At 43.9% G+C, this 20,615-nt stretch overlaps 1 protein-coding gene and 1 long non-coding RNA gene across 2 annotated transcripts in view; one reads left to right on the top strand and one right to left on the bottom strand.

Moving 5' to 3' along the window:
- Positions 1 to 1,717: 1,717 nt before the first annotated feature.
- LOC118614970 lies at positions 1,718 to 12,182 on the bottom strand. Its single transcript, XR_004956214.1, has 3 exons — positions 11,907 to 12,182; positions 7,327 to 7,387; positions 1,718 to 2,729 (listed from the first exon to the last, which is right to left on the bottom strand). It is a non-coding gene; the product is annotated as an uncharacterized LOC118614970 (long non-coding RNA).
- A 676-nt stretch (positions 12,183 to 12,858) lies between these two features.
- Positions 12,859 to 20,615, top strand: part of PAPPA (pappalysin 1) — a 221,432-nt gene continuing 213,675 nt past the window's right edge. The window contains exon 1 of the mRNA XM_016152350.2: positions 12,859 to 13,707. Within this exon, the coding sequence (XP_016007836.2) occupies positions 13,287 to 13,707 (421 nt within the window). The 5' untranslated portion in view covers positions 12,859 to 13,286. The remainder of the gene's footprint in view (positions 13,708 to 20,615) is intronic.

Below are 20,615 nucleotides of genomic sequence, written 5' to 3'. Positions count from 1 at the left end.
CAGGATCAAGTCCAATATTGCTGAATGTCTTATAGGGACAGTTCTCCAGCTTTTTGATCATCACACACATTATACACTAGTCAGCCAAACCAACTGCATTTTTCAAATTGTCTGAGTTTTTCCATGGGACCTTTGCACATGCTGTCACCTCTGCCTGAAAACGTCAGTTTTCTCCTTATATAATTAAACTTATGTTTTCTTCCTCTTTGAATCTTTCTCTAACTTTCACCCTCTCTGCCTCTTATCTAAGAATTAACCATTTCTCCCTCGAGATGCCATAGTACTCCACGTACACTTCTATCAGAGCAGTTTAAATGCTTTATTTTGCTCATATCTTTGCAAGATTGTTTTCCTCTCTAGACTTCAAAGTCTTTTAGGACAAAGACTGCATCCCAGTCGCCTGACAAATAGTATTTTTAAATTAAAAAATTGAAATTGTTCAAACTACCACTTGGTATTTTAAAAATCATCAAATTTTATATTCATTCTTAGGCCCTTTCATTCTATAAAAAGGTCAAGGCACCAAGCACTGAGCCAAAAATAAAATTAAGCAAATTTCAAGATTTACCCTCTTTTCCATGTAGCTACCAGTCTCCGGACAGGAGCCTGCTAATTAGACTATGTAATTAGTGTTATCGTAAAGATCTGAAGAAAAATCAAGTGAGGTGAGATTTTTCATTTTCCTGTGCCATCTGGGGACATGGACAGCATAGCTATCAGAAGTCAAAAGCATTCCTTCAAGCAAGAGATAGTCCCATTTATGTTTCAGTGGGATAGAGGCAGAAATTAAGGGAGAGCTACTGATCTTGAACAGAGTCTTAACTCTCCCCATCGAGATTCAGGTGATGAGCATGTAGGTAGTAGCCAGTGCTTCCAGCCTTCTCTGTTGAAACTGCAAGCCAGTGGTGGTTGGTCTCAGGAGGGACCTTACTACCATGAAATTGGAGGATTCAAGATGCATATTCAGCCTTGATGGGCCACCATCTGGAGCTGTCAGACTTCTTTCCCCAGGCAATAAAGGTGTTGTTTGGAGCTTATTAATCCAGAACAACAACAACAACAAACATATATAATCACCTCAAAAGTGCACCTGGGTGGGGTGGGAGTTGCAGGACATATGCATAACTTTCTTAGGTATGTGAAGGGCATAAGAGTCACTCCTCAAGGACAAGGAATACTAATGAGTGCTTTAAAATAGCATGCTTATCTCTGTGGCAACCTTTCTTCTGCATTGTAGAGTTGTATAACTCCTTGGATTGGAACCAACCCAGCACAGGGAAGCATCATTTGTAGGAATGGAATGATGGAATTCCTAATAGTGTCATTATTATGATTGATGGGTAGTTGGGCTTATTCATTGTCCTATCAACATTTCTAGGCTTCAAAAGCATTTCATTAGCATATTTGACCAAAAAGGTTCAGCTGAACTAGCATCATCCACAGCAATTGTGGATTGGGTGCTTTTGTAGGACTCGAGAAATGTGGGATCTTATTTCAGCAAAGACCAGGGTTAGGTGGCCCCTCTGTTTCTCCATTTTCCCATCTCTAAAATAGGGATGGGAGCTAGCTGTTGGATAAGACAAGCTTCTTTTTAGCTCTGCCTTTCTTGACCTCTATGTTTCCATGGGTTTTATTAGCTCAGCTGCATATTTCTCACCAATGATACTATAATAGAATATTGTTAAAAAAACAGTCAGAGACATTTTATTAACACACCAAAATTTCCATACTAGTGAGATCAGGAATATATAAGGAAGATCTTATAATCAACCTTTGTGAGGTTTAGTGTTCATTGAAGTATTTGTAACAATCCAAAAAGTAATGAGAGCCACGTCAACCAGTTCATAGACAATATTAATCACACAACTACTACGACTGTAAGCGATCAGATCAAGTACATTAAGGTACTTAAGTGGACCAGTTGCCATTGTGATCTGGATTAGTACTCAGATTGTTAATACCGATATAATTCCTATCTGGTTTTATATTATGTTCAGAAAACTATTAAATTTGTTTATGTTATTTCTTAGTGGGTAAAGAGAGCAAGAGAGCAAGATACTTGGGTTGAGTCCTCGTTCGATGGATACGAGCTGTACGACTTCAAGAGATAGAGATGGTGAAGCTTACAGCATGGCGTCTGGCACAAAGTGAGTGCTCAGCACATGAGACTTGTGAGGTAGGCAGGAGGACACGTAGACCCATGATTCAACTGGCCCATTTACCAAATCTCCTTTGGAGGCCGGTTTTCCTTACTCCTGAGCCTATGTTTGTTTGTATAGAAAGAAGAAAGAAGGAAGGAGCTTTAGAGAGAGGGAAAGGGGGAGAGAGAGGAGAAAGAAAGAGACAGAGATAAAGACTTGAGTCCAACAGCATTCCTTGCCTGTGCTCTCAAATAAGTAGCATTTCATGTTCTAAATGTCAACACCTACTACAAAGGTTCCATTGTCATTACTAAACAAATATTTATCCTCTTTGGTAACAGAAAAAAAGAACAAAAAAGGTATTTATAGCCTAGTATGTTGCCTGGGCAGGGAGTTTGGAAGCCATGTTAGTGGACACGAGTCAAGTGCGCTTGTTAAGGGGCTGTCTCAGTTTCCTCTCTGCTTGCCTGGCATGGCAGAAACACATGATGTGGCAGAGAGAAAATGACAGCTCAAAATCCAGCAATTATATATTCATTTGCATCCAGTCTTAGCTTCTCAGGTTACCTTCCTCAGTCCCTCAGGAGTCTGAAATTTAAAAAAATAAAAAAGAAAGTTCCAATGAAAATAAAAAAAAAAATGTCATTTTTCTTTTTTCCTTATGAAATACAGACTGAGGATGAATGAGTCCATTTGGATAGAATGGGATCCCTTGGAACAAATATCTGTGGTTGGAATTGTTCCTTTGAAAGTTGTGTAATTCTCTGTCTATCATTCCATGGGTTTTGAACATTGGCAACAAGCTGATGCAGCATGAGATACAGACACCTAACACAGACAGCCACGTCTCTAAGCATGTACTCTGGGCAAAGCACTGTCCAGGGCCTCCAGTGCTCTATCTCATTCGTGCCTCACAATAACACTGCAAAGTAGGCAGTTTTAAGCCTATTTACAGATGAGGAAACAGACCAAGAGAGAGAGGTGAGGTAATTTGCCCAGGGGCATGCATCTTGTAAGTGACAGAGCCAGAAATTAAACTCATGCTTGTCATGCTCCAAAGCTTGTTTCCAAGACACAAACCTTCTCCAGATATTCACGTCCCGCTTGGCCAGAGAGGGCATTTGTATAAGACTTCAAAGCTAAGGAGCTGCTTCTGCAAAGCGTACTCCTTTGCACAGGGATTTGGGTATATTGGATCATATTATTTTTATAACCACACTCTGTGAGTGAAGGAGGTATTGTTGTTTCCATTTTTTACGTGGTAAAACTGAGGTGTAGATGATTGGAGTGATTGTTAGAAGGATAACGGTGGGACAGCTGCTCAGGAGTTCAAGGACGTTTTTCTCTGGAGTTGGCCTTGACACTGAGGTGGTAGGAGTCTATTTTCTTCTTTCTGATAACACTGGAAGCATTAGTGCAGAACAGGTAAAAGCAAAATGTCTTTAGTCCAATGGCTTTGGCTGGAATCCTCCTATGACCCTCAAATGAATTGGTTAGTCTTCCTGGTAAGTCTCAGTCTCCTCATCAGGAAAGTATGACTAAGAATTGTGCTTATGTCAAATGGGTGTTGAGAATTATTAATAAGTTAAAGCTTAGCAGAGTTCATGATCTTAGCAAGCACCCTAGACATTTTACTTATTTTATCATCACCATCATCATCATCATCATCATCATCATCTTGTTTTATTGCAGCGACCTGAGTTAGCCAGCCAAGATGGAATGTGCCCATGCACCAAGGTGCACATGAGAAACTCTGGGCTCACTACCTCTTAGCAAACTGTTTTACCCTAGTTCAGTCACTGGACCTCCTCAGCTTCACGCTACTCATTGCTAAAGTGGAGAAAGTCAAGATTGCTGCTGCTTCACCCAGCTTGCAGGGAGGTCTTGAGTTTCAAATAACATGAACGAAGAAAAAAAACTTTTTGCAAACTCTAAAGTGGGCTGGGTATAGATAGAGTCTGTACTGCTAATTCACCTCTAAGTATTTTCCTTTTTTAATATCAAAATTCATACACAAATATGTCTCCATTGTAAACGTGGAAGCAAACCATACAAAGAGTCCCGTTGACTCATTCCTGTGTGCTTGCCCTGGGCTAGCCCATCACTTTCCCCAAAGGTACCGGTTATATAGCATCTCAACTGCTTCTATCATATTTGTTTTATTTTTGTTTTATTTTTGGTTTTTAGTTATTTAATGTTTTGCCTTTCTAAGGAGTTGTGAAGCCGAAAGGTTGAAGACTAGGTTCAGAACCCAAACTGCCTGAATTTGAATTATGACTTCTCCCTATTTTAACACTGGCCAAGTTGTTTATCCTTTATGGGTCTTGATTTCCTCCTCTGTAAAGTGAGGGCATTATTGGGACCTAACTCAGGACTTTGTTGTGGGGATTAAAAAGGTTAGTACAGCAAATAGGTGAATGGCTCCTTGCATCCGTGATCCTCAACACCTGTTCATTATTATTGTTATTAGACAGACAAGCTCATGAAGACATAGGTCATCCTTGAATCCTTGGCACTTAGTCTGGTACCTGGTACCCAGTGGGTGATTGACAGATATTTCTTAAATTAGTAAGAGAATGTTGTGTTCCTTTTTATCTGGAGATGCTAAGGAAAGGGGAAAGCTTAGTAGGAAGATTACTAAAACAGAATAGCTTGTACTAATTGAGCATTTACTCTGCACAGAGAAGTTCTGTGTGCTTAAGGCACACTGAGTGATTTAGTCTTCACAGAAACTCTACGGGATAGTTATTATCACTGCCCTCACTTTACTGCTGAGGGACCCAAGACATGGACGAGTTAAGTCTTTTGCACAGTCACACAGTCAGGATTCAAACCCAGCCAGTGTGGGCCCATGTGGATGCTCTTTATTTCTCTTCAGCCTTGCTTCTGTCTCCAAAAGGTTTGTTAACTAGTTTAGCACGAAGACACTGAGTGACTTGGGCCAGTAACAATCATCTAGTATTTTCTCTACTTATCTTTCTGGGAAAGTGCTTGCTCCTCCTCCCCTCTGAGTAGTAAAGGTAATAATGTGGGACATGCGATTCGTATATGTTGCTTTTAAGAACATGTGTGCTGAGTGGCCCAGACAGTTTCAGAAAGGTTTTGAGACCATTGGCCACAGAACTACTTCCAACCTCAGAGTCCATTTGACTTTAAGAGGTAGCTTACCACCCTGAACTGTGTTACCACCCTGAACAATGTGGGGTGACTCCAGAGTACTGATGAGAATCAAGGAACAATTGAGTGGGTAGGACTCTTAGAGGCAGCATCATTCAAGGGTCTTAACAGGATTGCCATTGGAATGAGGATGATGATGATCAATCTTCTAAAATAAGAAGTGAATTATCAACATGCGGGTAATGTTGAGAATCATTTTACAACTGGTAGGTCACAGACACCAACCCATCAGAAAGAACATTGGCCCTAGGAAACAGAATGGACAATGGTCCTAGAGCACAGCCTTACCAGAGCACATCTGTTGGCTCTCAGTCCAGGGGCTAGGTAGTTTTCTACCTCTGAAGGTTTGACAGATTCTCAAAGGGAAAGGGAAAGGACTTGTCTAAGGCAACATGGGCATTTAGTGGCAAAACTGGGAACAAAGTATGGATTCTTGGCTCCTACAAGAGTTTCTTAGTCATTCCAGTGTATCTTGATGTCCTTACTGAACACAGGAACAGATCTAAGTGGAAACTGGTCATTTCTCAACATGATACAACACAATAATGTTAAATGCCTCTTTCTTCTGAGGAGCATAAAGTTCTCTGCATATAATAGGGCCATTTATCTGAGTCTATTGTTATTGCTTTTGTTGTTATTTATTCACAGTTTAAAATTAGTGTTTTCATACGTAGTCCAAGTTAGTTGATGATCTGTACTATTTCAGAACTGAGTGGTACTCTCTATCAGTGTTCAGTAGTTTAATTGACTTCACTGCGGAAGGCTGACCACTGCTGGTTCTCTATACTGATGAGTTAGTTGCAGGACACCGAGACACTTTACAATAAATCTCCAAGTATCTGGATGAAACTTTCAAATTTCTCATTGCTGTAGTTTATCCTAATGGTTAAGAACATCGGCTTTGAAAGCAGGTATACTTGGTTTTCAGTTGTTACCAATTCATGCAGTGCTCCAAAGCTCTTTGTCTCTTTTGTAAAATCAAAGTAGTCATATCACCTGTCTCTTAAGGGTGTTATAAAGATTAAATGATATGATGTATAAGCACTTACCACATGAAAGCAAACAATAAATTTCAAATATTAGTGATGCTGATGATAATCCAGGAGTGAAAAATTGTTCTAGACTGCTAGCCAGACCTTGGCACAATGCGAGACACAAAATTTATAACTGATAGCTGTTGAATAAATAAATGAATTATCATCTGCATAAGACGGGTATCATTATAATAGGAAGAATACTGGTTTAGGAACCAGGAAACTGGAAATTTTCACTTAGGAAAGGTTTAGATGTGTAACTCTTAGAGAATCCCTTCCCCTCTGTAAGTCTTCATCTATAAAGTGAGAGTGCTAGATTTAACAAGACTTAAGGCACTTTTGATTTTAAAAAACATATATGACGATGGGCTGGTGCAGCACATACTAACATCATCCTCATATGCCATCCAGTTTGGGTTACATCCACATGACAAGGTATGTAGTGATACAAGCCTATGTATGACAGTGCTGGCTGAACGGCTTGAAGAGAAGAGAGAGAGTTTTAGAAGAGGGGGAAATTTATTCTGACTGGTAGACGGTGTTAGTAAAGTTTCCTGAAAGAGCCTAGACTTTGTTCAGCTGGGTTTTAAGAATTCAGAGGACTCAAGCTAAGGTAAAATGAAAGAAGCAGGGGGTCATTCTGGAAGTCACACATAGCTAAGAGTTACGCAGGTCCCCAGGAGTTCACCAAATGTTTCCTGAGCTTCTATTCAGCATAAACCATAGAGGGTTAACCTCGTAAGCGATCTCAAAAGGTAGGAGACTTAGGTCTCGTCTTCAAGAAACTTAAGATCTGGCACAGAAAGGAAGACAAGGACATAAGTCTAACAATATAGGAAACCAAAAAAGAAAGCTAAATAATCCTCTGGGAATGATGTATTTTAATGTTTAATAAAGAATAATGTTATGGAGAAAGTGACATTTGCACTAGATTGGAGAAAAGCACATAGGTTAGAGTTTTCGTTTAGACATACCTCTTCTAGTTAGGTGATTTGGAATGAATTGCTCCCTCTTTCTGAACTTGAATTTCCTTATCTGTTAAAAGAAACAGAACAAAACCAACCTAATTGGGTGGTTGTAAGACTATGTGCCCTCGGGTCCACACATAGCACACAGAAGGTGCTCAACAAGTCATGTTATTCTTAACTGGTATAGGATAAGTTCATCAGAAAGCATTGCCGGATGAGTTTCCCATGGAAAGGTCTTCACTGAAGAACAATCAATTGTAGGACTTCAACCTCAGTTGATATAAAAAGTGGCCAAAAGGAAAGTGAGGAATTCTGCAATTTCCAGAAGAAAACAGAATTGAAATCATTGTCCATCATGTGGCTCAAGGCCTATTCTCATATATGCCACAAGATACATTTGTCCTGGAATTACGCGGAAGGGGTTATCAAATGTTTTATCTGTCATTAAACAAAACATGGTGAAAGGAAGAGAACACCCACCGTTGCCCATTTCTGATTTCTCACAAAATTCCCTCTTCCACGACATTATGGAGATATTTTGCTGATTCCAATTTAAAACAACAACAAGATTAAAAGGAGATTAGAGGCAGGTGAGCCAAGCAGTTAAGAATGTGAACTTTGGAGTGAGTGAGACTTGAGTTCAAATGTGTCATAAAATCCAACTTTACTAAGCCTCACTTAAAAAAAAAGAAAAACTACAGATTATAGTTTTGTGAATTCAATGAAATAATACAGTAACCACTCAATATAGTGTCTCTCATAATAAATTATAACTAATTATTATTCCTATTAAAGAGAGTAAAAAATAAAATTCATGAAACTATGTATTTTTCTACCAAAAAAAAAAAATAATGAAGTGTCAAGAGCGATCTTCATCTTCAACTAAAATTCTAAGTTTAAGAAATGCCTTGGGCACCTGAGATGAACAAAATGAGGCTCTTTGGCGTGAGTCCAGGGATCAGAATTGGAATCTAGCTGTTGTTTCAGCTCCCTAGTCATAAGCCTGCAGGAAGACTAAGAGAGGACTCTGGTTCATTCCAGAGCTACCTACTTGTAGACGAATGTTCAAAAAATACACAGAAGACACGTGGAGCTCACCAGCTCCACCTCCAGCCAGAGTGGTTCCTAACTTTCAACCCGCCCCTCCCCACCAACCGCACCTCAGGCAATCAATGTGCTCACTGGCTCTCTTTCCTTTGTGGCTTTGTAGAACAGGCAATTATTAAATTACAGACTTAATTTTTTTTCAGACAGCGCTTGGAGATGCTAAAAAATAGGGCTAAAAATAAATTTATTTTGTAATGTGAGTTAAGAAGGTAGAAGGATAGACAGAAAACTGCTGTGCAATTCAGATAGGCTGAGTTATAACCTACCTTAAACTTAAAAACTTAGTACAGTATCTAACACATAGTAGGGACTCAATGCAGGTGAGTGGCTATTTCTGCTGGCATGATTCCTATAATTGACAACTCTACTACATGTGTTAATATAATTAAACTACTGTTAGGTAGGATGTAGAGAAGCTAATGTTTATTCAACATCTGCTGACATATGTACTAGTCACTATTCAACATGATATCCATCATCTATCTTATTTAATCTCCCAGACAACTCCATGAAATCTATATAAATGAAAAAGAGGATTCAAAAGGTTAAGCGATTCGTCGTAGCTCCTGAAGTTAGAACATAGAGTGTTGGATCCAGATTGGCTGGAGTCTCCACTATTTTTTTGTCCCAGTGATTCAAGGTTTGGGGGGGTATTTTTCATCCTGTAAAATAGAATGATTAGGACTTCCTCTGTATGTTGGTTAGATGGGATCATTCCTATAAAAAGCACTTAAATATTGCTTAGAACACAGTGCATACCCAATAAATGTAAGCTATTAATAGAATTGTTATTTAGGAAAGATAGGATTTGAATCTAATTCTTTCTACTCCAAACTCCACATTCTTTCTAGAGTCTCTCACCTGGGCAGCCAATGAACTTCAATATATCTGTCTAAATGCCCACATATGCATCAACTGGGAAAAGGGAGGCTGGCAAAATGAAGAAATTAAGTATTTACTAAGAAACTAATATGTTCATAGCATTTAACATATTGGTATCACAGAAAAAAAAACTAAAGAAAAAATACATATACATACATTTATATATCTATAGACTTACAAATCTGCCTCTCTCTCTCTCTCTCTCTCTCTACACACACACACACATACACACACACACATACATATACATATATAATTTAATTTAATGGTTCTGAACCAGCAGCTAGATGCAAAGCACTAGGCTAGGCATTTGGGGATATACAAATATGAATGCAACAGAGTCTCTGCCTGCACAGAAAGGGAGACAAACAGATATGTAATTAAGTATGATAGTTGGTTTGGGGGATATGCCCAGAGAAATTCAGAGGAAGTTCTATGAGAGCCCAGAGGAGGGAGCCCTTCAGGTTGGTGGGGGAAGGATGTGGTGACAGAACTGGCCTTTGAGGATCCTTGCCCTGGAAGGGTTCTAATCTTGCAGGAAAGATGTAAACAGGGCACGAAGAACAATGAAAGATCCTATCTAATCCAGTCAATGCTTGTCTAGGCATTCTGCGATGAGAATGATCTTCCTAGCTTAGAGCAGGAAGTCGATGTGACTTCAACTCTAGATGAAAGCTGACAAAAGCCCAGAGGGCCATAAAATTTAGATCCCTGGAAAGAAAGAGAGGGCGCTCAGTTATTGAGCATCTACTATATGTTAAGTGGCACATTGTCCTCGGGACACATCTATAATAAGGTCACTGCGACTCAGAGAAATTAAGCAACTTGCTGAACATCATAGGAACTCATGTCAAGCTGACTCTGAAGTGTGTACTCTTAACCACCCTCACCCGTGCAAACCCTTCCCACACTTTAGGACTCCAGCTAGATACTGCTCTCTTCACTTCCACTAGACCCTGACACTTCGCTGCCAAAACACCTTGCTTTTGCTTATTCTCAAATAAAATGAATATTAAAAGACCATATCATAAGAGTAAGGGAACAGAAGTATTTTGGTTTTAAAAAGTAGTTTTAATATAAAAATCCCAAGAAACAAGGGACTCCTTGGTGGGGGGCGGGCTCAAGGAGCTCTGAGACTTAGATCTCTCTGTCCCTTCATCTTCATGTCTGCAAAAGGAGAGAAACGAAAACTTGGTCTCCCAGAATTTTGTCTTTAAGAACCTAAGAAGCACTTGGTCCTTGACAAAAAAAGATTAAATGATATTTATATAGCATTTTTATATTTTATAAAGTATTATTATTTCCGAGAGCATATTTTGTCCTCAAAATAAATTTGTGAAATACCTAGTCCCATTTTACAGATAAGAAAGTACAGGGCTAGTGAAGCGATTCGCTTAGGGCATAGAGTTGACGTGTTGGAGTGAGTGGGGACTTATGACTATAGCTCTCATGTTCTGGCTCTCCCTGGAAGAGATGACAAAGTCCCAAAAATCTAGGAATATTCAAAACTATTCTATATAATGATTTATGTAGAATTATATAAGGCCCTGGAAGAAATACAGATTCCAAATGCCTAATTGCCACAATCAAAGTAAATTAGTAGTCATGTTCCAACCTTTATTGGGGAAAGAGGATGATTTTCAGGGGGATATAATTTGTGCAGCTCAACATTGGCTTTTTTTTTTTTTAATTGAACGGCAGCCTCATGACTTTTCTAGATAACTTGGAGTTGCAGAAATTCAAAGATTTGCTTAGGCAAATTCCTTACCCACGGCATCGTACACTGACGAGCCTCTTTTCTCAGCCAGTCTCTGGAAACGCATGCAGGATATGATGCCATTTTCATTTTGTAACTGGAGAAACTGAGTTCAAATTTTCTTGGCACAAGACCATATGGCATGTTCTCCTCTAACCAAGAAGATCTGAATCCGGGCTCCCCTCTTTTCAGAATGGTGCCATAGTCGCCGCACACTGCTTTCTGGCTTTTTCAGAGGGGATGTCTGGTTCATTTTCTCATTCTATAAATCTGCATAGTTTCACCAACACTTATTCTCCACTGGTGTTCCCTCTCCCTGAAGCAGACAGGAATGATCCCAGCTCTCAGGATCTGGAACAGCCCTGAGGACAGGAGCCCATGGGCAGGAAAGCCCCACATTAGTGGACTTAATATCACCCCAGGTTGAGAGCATGCTATCCACATGCAAACCTCACACAGCATATTTTTATCACTACATTATTTGAACAGACTGGTAACTAATAATGTGTAATCCACCACTGCTAACTCACTCATTTGGACTTATTAAACACTTGGAGAAGAAAAAAAAAAAAGAACTGTTTTTGCCATAAGGGGGAGCTTTTGAGTTCTATAAAGAGGGGGAAAAAGAAGAACAAAAATATATTACATATATGTCCCAGTTCGAAACAGATCTACAAAGCAGCAAATTGGTTAGATCCTTACCTGTAATTTGAACAATGTCAGAGGAATTTCTTAGGTTGGAAAAAAGGCAAATTAATGTTTCCCCCTCATTTTTAAATGTGAAACTAATTTCTAACAACCAACAGAATATCTTAAAGAGTATTTAGGAGAATTCAGAGACCTGGTTGTGCTGAGTCCACAGCTTCTGAAAGGCAAATGCCTTAGAAAATGCCTTTCCTCTGGTTTCTTCTGATGATTCGGTGAGGATTATGGACACAACAGTTGGACCAGCCAAGCCAGAAGCACCGAGGCTCAGGGAAGAGGGAGGACTTTCTTCATTGCCTAACTTTCAGGGAATTCTGAGAGGGAAAAGGAGAAAGGGAGGAAAGGGAAAGGAGGAGGGGAAGAGGAAGGAGAGAAAGGGAGTGGAGAGAGGGAGGGGAGGAGGAAGGGAGAGAAAGAAGGGAAGAGAGGAGAAAGGGTGAGAAAGAGTAGAGTGTAAGAGAGGGAGAAAGACAGCATTAAAAAAAAAAAATTGAGAATCAAGTTTCAAGACTCTTTATGTACTATAGAGGATGAGGTTTACCAGCAAAGTGCAAAGGGGATCCTGAGAGAAGAGAGAGATTTTTTTCTCCTGCCAGGAGAGGGAAAAATAATAAGGGGAAGGGGGGTGGTGAAGAAGAGGAAAAAGCGAGCAAAACAAAACAAAAACAGGAATGTGTGTTTTGAGCAGGAGTGAAGAGAGCTGGGAGGACCGTAAGGGGGTGTGTACAGAATTTCATTAAATTGTTACTTTAAGATTGTCTTCTAAAAAAAAAAAAGAAGAAGAAGAAAGAAAGAAAAAAAAAAGGAGGGGGTGGAGAAGCAGGAGCGGAGGAAAGGAGGCAAACGGCAAAGTGGAGGCAGGCTGGGTAGCTCGGCCTCTCCAAACTGATTGATTAGTCATGATCCCCGCAGTTTTAACAGGGACTCATTCAATTGGGAAGGTGGAGCGCTCGGGAGCAGATTAGCATACGCTTGTTTACTCATCTTCTGAGGGATTTTTCCCCCCTCTTTCCTTTCATTTTGTGAAGAAGGAGGGAGGGGAGGGGGAACTGGAGTCGGGGGGGGGGGGGAGAAGGGGGCTGTGGCTTGTGTTATAAAGGAAGCAAAAAATAAATAAATTAGAGCATCTTTTGGGGGGAGGGAATTCAGCGGAGCAGTGTCTTAGAGAAGCTTTTTTTTTTTTTTTGGTAGAGCTAGAAATCATATAAAATAAAATGAAATAAAACAAGGAGGAAGGCAACCAGCTGTTAGAGGGGGGAAATAAGGCAGATAAAGGAGCGCGGAGAGAAATTAATTGCCAACCAGGAGGAGTTGGGCTGTATTTTTCAAAGGTGGGGGGAGTGGAGCACACACCTTGAGGAGGAAAGCGAGAAAGAAAAGAAAAAAGCAAGTGGAAGGGGGGGACTCGCCCAAGAAGGGTGAAGAAGCGAAGAAAGTCGAGGCGCCGAGGCTCCCAAAGCTGGCAGCTCCGGGCGGCGGTGCAGGGGCGAAGGGGGGGCGGGGGGGACCGTCGGACATGCGGCTCTGGAGTTGGGTGCTGCGCCTGGGGCTGCTGAGCGCCGCGCTGGGCTGCGGACTGGCCGAGCGCCCCCGCCGGGCCCGGAGAGACCCACGGGCTGGCCGTCCCCCGCGCCCCGCCGCCGGCCCGGCCACCTGCGCCACCCGGGCGGCCCGCGGCCGCCGCGCCTCGCCGCCGCCGCCGCCGCCGCCGCCGCCGGGCGGTGCCTGGGAAGCCGTGCGCGTCCCCCGGCGGCGGCAGCAGCGGGAGGCGAGGGGCGCCGCCGAGGAGCCGAGCCCGCCGAGCCGGGCGCTCTATTTCAGCGGGCGAGGCGAGCAGCTGCGCCTGCGGGCCGACCTCGAGCTGCCCCGGGACGCGTTCACGCTGCAAGTGTGGCTGCGAGCGGAGGGGGGCCAGAGGTCTCCGGCGGTGATCACAGGTAGGCGACAGTGCCCTAGCGGGCGCTGCACCGTCCCCGCGGCCCCAGGGGCGCGCGGGTGCCTGGGCGCGGGTGGCGGGCTGGTCTGGGGCTGCCGGGTGTGTCTGCGCGGGAGCCGCCCCGCCGAAGGCGAGCGGGCACCCCGGGCGAGCTTCGAGACTCGCTTTGCCCCATCTGCAGAATGGGCGCTTTCAGAAGGCGTAGCCACCTAACCCCTCCAGGAGGAGCCCAGGGAGCGCTCCTGTCAGGGAGACCCGCAGTCAGTACCGGGGAGCCTCACGCACGTAAACCGTGCTCGGGATGGTTGGAAGTACTGTCCCTGTTTGGCATGGAGGGGAGGATGGCCCCATTGGGATGCATGTGAAAATAGGCTAAGAGAGTTTCTATTTCTTAGATTTTTTAATGGAGGTGACCCCACTTCACGTGACCCTGTTACTCTGAAGCCTACAAGGAGGTTGTTGTGACCGCCTGGACTTAGAAGTCCTTGCAGTGCCCCAAAGTTGCTCTCCGCTTGATGTCTGTCTCTGGGATTCAACCCCTTCCTCCCAGCCAAACGCATATACACAACCATCCATCCTATGTCATCGCTTTTAAAGACCGTTGCCTGCGCTGCTCAGGGCTGGGGCGAGACCTTACTAATGCACACCCCGACAGCCTTCCCGAACTCCGCTGCGAAACGGGGCGCTTTTCTCATTTGGGAGTTTGAGAGTCCGTAATGAATTTGAGTTCTCCCTCCTCACCCTCCCTCTCTCTCCCCTTCGCTGTTCCACAGCAAAGCCCTTAGTGAAACCGGACACTTTGCGAGGGTTGCAAACCTTAGAAATGGTCCAACATCCATTTTTCCCCGTCTAAATTAATTTGTGGCAATGTCTTTAATAAAACTGGGGGGCAGAGGTGGGGGGGGTGCTGGAGGACAGAAGAAAAGTTTTGCCTGTTCTGGCTGGGAGATTCCCTTCCTGCACGATCTTGACATGTCCTAGGACATCTTCGAGTGAGTAGGGGTTCCCCCTTCGCTCCGGCCAAGATCGTGGGGAGACATTTCGCGATCCCACTCCCTTAAGCGCGCGCACACACACACACACACACACTTTCTTAGAAGGGAAAGCTCTGAGCCCTTCGGCACTTCTGCTCCTTTCTGTCTCGGCGTGGACTTTCTCCAACGTCGCGCTGACTTTGTCTTATTTACATAAAGTCCATGTCGGGGCACCTAAACTCTGCTGCTGTAACAAGAATGTGACCCCAAAGCTCCCGCTTTCCGCTACCAAACCGAGAGCAAGAAAATGACTTTCCCCCACATATGACGTCATCGCATGCTATTTTTTTCTTTCTCTTTTTTTTTTTTTCTCCCGAGGAAGGAGAGGGAAACTGGGCTCATTCACTTTTAGCCCCCAAGCCCTAGTCACCCAGAGCAGGTTATAATGTAGGGTAGAGGAAAAAGGTTATTCATAATAGCGATGATGATGATAATTCAGGACCGTGATGTGTTTACTTCTCTTTCGGAACATAGGAAAAGCAGAGACTGTAGCTTCGAGATGATTTAAAAAAAAAAAAAAATGAGTAGATCTTTTTTTCCCCTTGTGTTTACCTATCATAACCAGTGATTTGGAAGGCTTCCCCTCCAGAGGGGAGAGCCCAGGGTTATATAGGTCTCATCAATGAAAAGGTAGCAAATGCATTTTTAAAATACACACACACACACACACACACACACATATATGTATATGTATTAGTGTGTGTGTGTATATACATATATATATATGTATGTATATATATATAAACACCTGGGATTCCACGGGAGCCTGCTTTATAAATGTCTGTAATTCAGACAAGGAGCCTCTCTCCACACGCGCTCTCTTGAGCACTCAATTCACTCTCTCACACAAAGATTGTGCAGTAAAATACTTTAATTGGATGGGGGGACGTTGGGTTATTATTGCTTGTATAAAATGCCTGGTCCATTTTATGTGTGGAAATAACATTCCTCTCAAAAAGAAAAAAAAAAAAAAAAGGCACTGCTGTCGCGTAGCACCAGAAAGCTAGTTGCTTTTCTCCAGAGGATACTGGTGGATTTTTTCCCCCTCCCCTGGTCGAGCCTGAGCCAGATTTGGCGGTGTGTAAACACCTGGCCCTGAGCCAGAAAAGACTCATTCTATGTATCCTCCACACGGTAGAGACTGTCGGACTAAAAAGAACCTGCTTCTCCTTGAATTAAAAAGCAAACAAACAGAGGTTCTTTGCAGAAGGACTTTTTCAGCTTCTCCCTTCATGTAAGTTTGGGCTGGGAGAGGCAGGGGCAAGACGGGCAGCAGGGGTGCTGATGCCAAGTCATGTCGTTCCACTGCCTGTGACCTCCGGCACCCAGTCTGCTGCCTGACCTCTGCTGGCTCTTTTCCTCTGGGCGTTGCCACTTTCGTAGGAATCCCTGGTCACCTATCTTGAGAGAGCAGGCATCTCTCAGCAGGGACCATGCTGCTATTTCAGGCAGAGGGTTGCTGCCTTGCTGTCAGGCCAGGCTGCCTTACATCACTCTTTGCTGCAGGATTCAATTGGGTTTCGTAAAGGTCTAATTTTACGGTGCTGTTAACCAGGTCTGTCGTCTGGCAGAGGCAGGCCTTGCCGCTCCTGGTAGGCGGGCTGTGCTCCCAGATCTGTCCGGGATGCTATTTCTGCCCCGGTTCAAACTTCACTGACACCAGTTCAGACAGGCGCTTGGAGAGGCAGGGGGAAGGAGTGAAGAAGCAGTTTGCTTCTGAAGCTCAGAAAACATGCCTTTTATTTTTCCAAAAGGGAAGGAGAGAAAAAATATATATATACACACACATACATACATACATTTATATATATACACATATATATATATTAATAAATATAAAAGGAAAGGCTTGTACAGGCAAAAACAAAGCTAAAGTTAGAAAGTGCCTGTGTGGAGGATTCTCTGGATGACAATGGATGGTCTTTAGTATTGAAGAATCCTTTAAAGATACTGGGATAAGTGTCCTCAGAGGTTACCCAGGCCAGTTCTCTCTTTGGCCGAATAGAGAGACAGAGACACAGAGAGGGGATGGGCATGTGCTGGATGACATAGATCCTCAAAGGCAGAAACAATGATTTGATCCCCAGCATCCTGACTTCCAGTCCTTACTCCCACATCCCTGAGAGAATGCTTCTAATAAACACCATCACCTCTCACCCCTCACAGACCCACCACCCAGGTGCAGCCTTCAGCCTTCATGCCCATGATTTGGGCTCTCTTTCAAGTCGGGGGGTGTGGGGGACTCTCTGACACATCCCTTTGATTTTGCGCCATAGCAGGCAGGATCCGGACCCCTGCCCCTCATCACCAAGTGCCCCACCCCACCCCCAGGCCCTCCAGTTTGAAAGAGAAAGAAGAAAATGAAAACAATAGGCTGAATTTGCTCCTTGGAGCAGAGGCCCTGAGCAGCAGTTAATCTTGTTAAAGTTTCTCCTGACCTGTTAGATAAGTGAGTTGTGGACCCCACAAGTGCTGCCCTCCTCCCACCCTCAGCCCTTAGGGGTCTGCAATCCCTGCTCAGGAGGGGAAAGGGATCTACCTGAACCCCATCCAGTCCCTCTGCTTGCTAAGCTTTCTTCCTTTGTTCTAAATGTTGGACTTCCTGATGATTCGGAAGTCTTTTCCCCTTTCCTTTCTATACTCCCCACTTCCTGCTGCCCACTCAGCCCCCACAAAAAGAGGGCCAGCGTTTACTTAATGTTAGCATTGCTGTAATGGGGAGGCTAGGTTTCAAGGAGTCCACACATTAACACCAGCCTCCCCCAACATTCATAATCATACCTGGGTTCTAGAATATCGCAATGGTTGGAAGCCAGCTTTAGTAGTCAAGTTGCCTAAGTGGGAATCCACCTCTGCCTCTAATTGGCTGTGTGACCTTGGGCAAGCTAGTTGACTCCTCTGGGCTTCAGTTTCCTCCTCTACAAAGTTAGGATGGTATGGGCACCTAGCCATTCAATGAGCTCATATACGGAAAGTGCTCAGAACAGGATTTGGTGTGCAGTAAGTGCTTAGTAAACTTCACTCTTGTTATTGGACATGGTTTTCCAAAGATCTCAGTCTTGACTTTATGGACTGAGGACACTTGAAGGCTGGAAGGAAACCAGCTGTCCCAGGGTGCCTCCAAGGTGCCAGGCACTGTACTAGGTGCTTGCTTTGTGCCTGCACAGTTCGCTCTCACAACCACCCTGAGTGGTGGGCACCCTCACCTCTACAAATGAGGAAACAGAGTCAGAGAGAGTTGAAATGACTTTGTCCAAAGTCTCCCAGGCTGTTGGGAGAGCAGAGCGCAGATGTGAACTTGAGTCCCAAGTGTTTGTTTCCTCTTCAGCAGTGATTTTGGGGAGAAAAAAAAATGACTTACCGCCTTCCTTAGTCTCGCTGCAGAATGTGCTCATCCCTTTCTGCCTCTCTGTGTGCTAACCATCCACGTACAGATTAAAGAGGACAGATAATACATGGAAATCTCATGTGGAACCCTGGATTTGATGTAGTAGCTGTTTTTCTTTAATGCCAGATTGTCAGACCAGGCTTGGAATTTCTGTTCCAGTTACTTGCTGTCTGATTTGAATCAAGTCACTTCCTTTTTCTATCCCTTGGTTTGCTCATCTGTGAAATGGGCATAATGAGATCAGGATATTGCAATAAAATAAATATGCAGAAAGTACCTGGCATAGTTCCAGCTCATATTAGGGACTCAGTCAACAGTAGCTGAGTCTAGTAAGTAACTACATTCTCTTTTCCAATTTGCTAGTTTGACCTTCAGAAACTGGGGCCTGTTTATGCCCTGTTAGGGCTTCCCCTCTTGAGTTGCTGGGAGTCCATCTAGATGATAGATCTTGGGGAAGAGTTAGACCCCCTCAGATCCCTTTCTTGTACTTTGATTTCCTTTTCTGTGACCTACTTGGATGACCCCTTGGTGGTAAGAGCCAGAAGAGGCCTAGAACCACAGAACCTGTAGATAGGAAAACCAGTAGATTCAAATGGGGAGCATGCACACCCAGGAATAGAAGCCAGAGGATGGACACAGTGGGGACCAAGTCACAGTTCTACTGTCACATGCCTCTTACCCCTTCCTCAAATGCACCCCAACTTCTATAATCCCCCAAACAGCCATTCACCGTGGACAGATGGGGTGATGGAGGCTATATCACCCTTGCCCCTCTGCACAGAGGAATGCAAAGTGAGTCTAGAGGCTTGGGGCTCAGGCGTGTGGGTCATGCATGGGCAGCCCAGGCATGGACTGGGTTAAGCAGCTCATTGTGTAGTAGGAAAACTGAGAACCAGGGTCACACAGGAACTAAGAGTTAAACTATGTTCATAAACCACCCCCTATCAGAGGGGCTGGAGAGGTCATTGGGCCCAGTTGTTCCTCTCCCTGGCAGCACTTAGGATCATCACCAGCTTTGAAAACGTCCCAATGCTTAGGCTGCATCCCAGGGATTCTGATGTCACGAGTGTGGGGTTGGTCTGGACCCTGGTAGTTTTCAAAGTTTTCTCTGGTATCGTGCAAGGACCATCAGTAGAGAGAATCACTGATCCAATCTGATGTCTCCCTACTTTGCAGGTAGTAAAACTGAGACCCAAAGGGGAGTTTTCATTCTGGGCTTATTGAGCCGGTTAGTGGTTGAGCCTCTAGAGAAATTTAACTGTTCCAGTTCTGAGTTGCCAAACACCAGGAAGGAGCCTTCTCCCATTCTTAATTCTCCCACTCACTCCCAACCCTTAGGCACCCTGGCCATGACATTCAAATTTTCCAGAGCTATTCCTGTGCGTGAAGCCACGCCCTCTCCTTTTGGGGCTGCCCTGAAGGCGCTGCCATTCCTGTGGGGGCTAACACATTGGGTTCTATCCATCTGATTTTAAATGAATCTCTTCAAGGGCTTGGGAGGGGATCCTCTCAGAGCAAGAACAAGGGATATTAAAAAAAAGGGAAGCTCAGCTCTAAGGCATTCCCCTTTTGCCCTGGGCTAGTCCTGTGGGAGGGGTTATGTTCCTAATATTTCAAACCCCCCTCACCTTTCGATCGCTCTGAAACCGGCACTGGCTGCAGACTTCTCAGATGAGGCAGGGTGAAGAGCCCAGGTAGGAAGACTGTCTCTACAGGCAGTTTGTGCCTTGTCTACCTCAGCTGGGTGCTCAGAAATTGAGCAGATGTCTTTTCCCCTCTCACCTGCTACCCCTTCCTTGGAATTTAATTTTCTTCCCCTCAGCGTCCCCTTATCTTTCTTCTTGTTGCACTAAGGGCTCCGTGTCATGCCTTGATGCACTTACCAGGAATGCTCAACTGAGAACTGACTTGTGGGTTTCAGCCCTTTAACTCTTTCTAAGACCTGAAACTGGGACTCAGGAGCTCTGAGTTCAAGTCCTGGCTTGGCCTCCTCTAAGCTGTGTGTCTTGGGGCCTCTGAATCAAACACTGGGGCCTCATGGGAGAGGGACCGAGGAGTGGTTATACTCAACATCCCTGTCTTGCAGGTTGTCACAGGAACCAGGTGACACAAGGGTCACAGCAGTTCTTGGCCAAGGTCAAGACTCGGTCCTCTTGTCAACAGTAATAATAGGAGCCAGAAAGGGAGAGATGTGAGGGATTTTTGTAATCAAGGTCATTCCTGGATAGGTTCTTTTATTATTATTCTCACTGCAAATGATAAATAGTGATTCAGTTATCAAATCTTTTGTTACCTGTGGCCTCACTGGAGTCCTTCCATGATGGGACTTTACAGATCTGCCAAAAATACTACTTGCCCTGTGACCTTGACAAATTAATTAACTGTCCTCTGGGCCTCAGTGTTCTCAGGGTGTACAATGAGGGGTAGGGATATCATAGGGACTCTTAAACTGTGCCCCCAGAATTTCATGGAGCCACTAGGGAGAGG

Source organism: Rousettus aegyptiacus, unplaced genomic scaffold, assembly GCF_014176215.1.
Source record: "Rousettus aegyptiacus isolate mRouAeg1 unplaced genomic scaffold, mRouAeg1.p scaffold_m13_p_3, whole genome shotgun sequence".
In the NCBI taxonomy this organism is placed as follows: Eukaryota; Metazoa; Chordata; class Mammalia; order Chiroptera; family Pteropodidae; genus Rousettus; species Rousettus aegyptiacus.
Note: the sequence above shows the minus strand (reverse complement) of the source record. Positions and strands in the feature narration are given on the sequence as shown.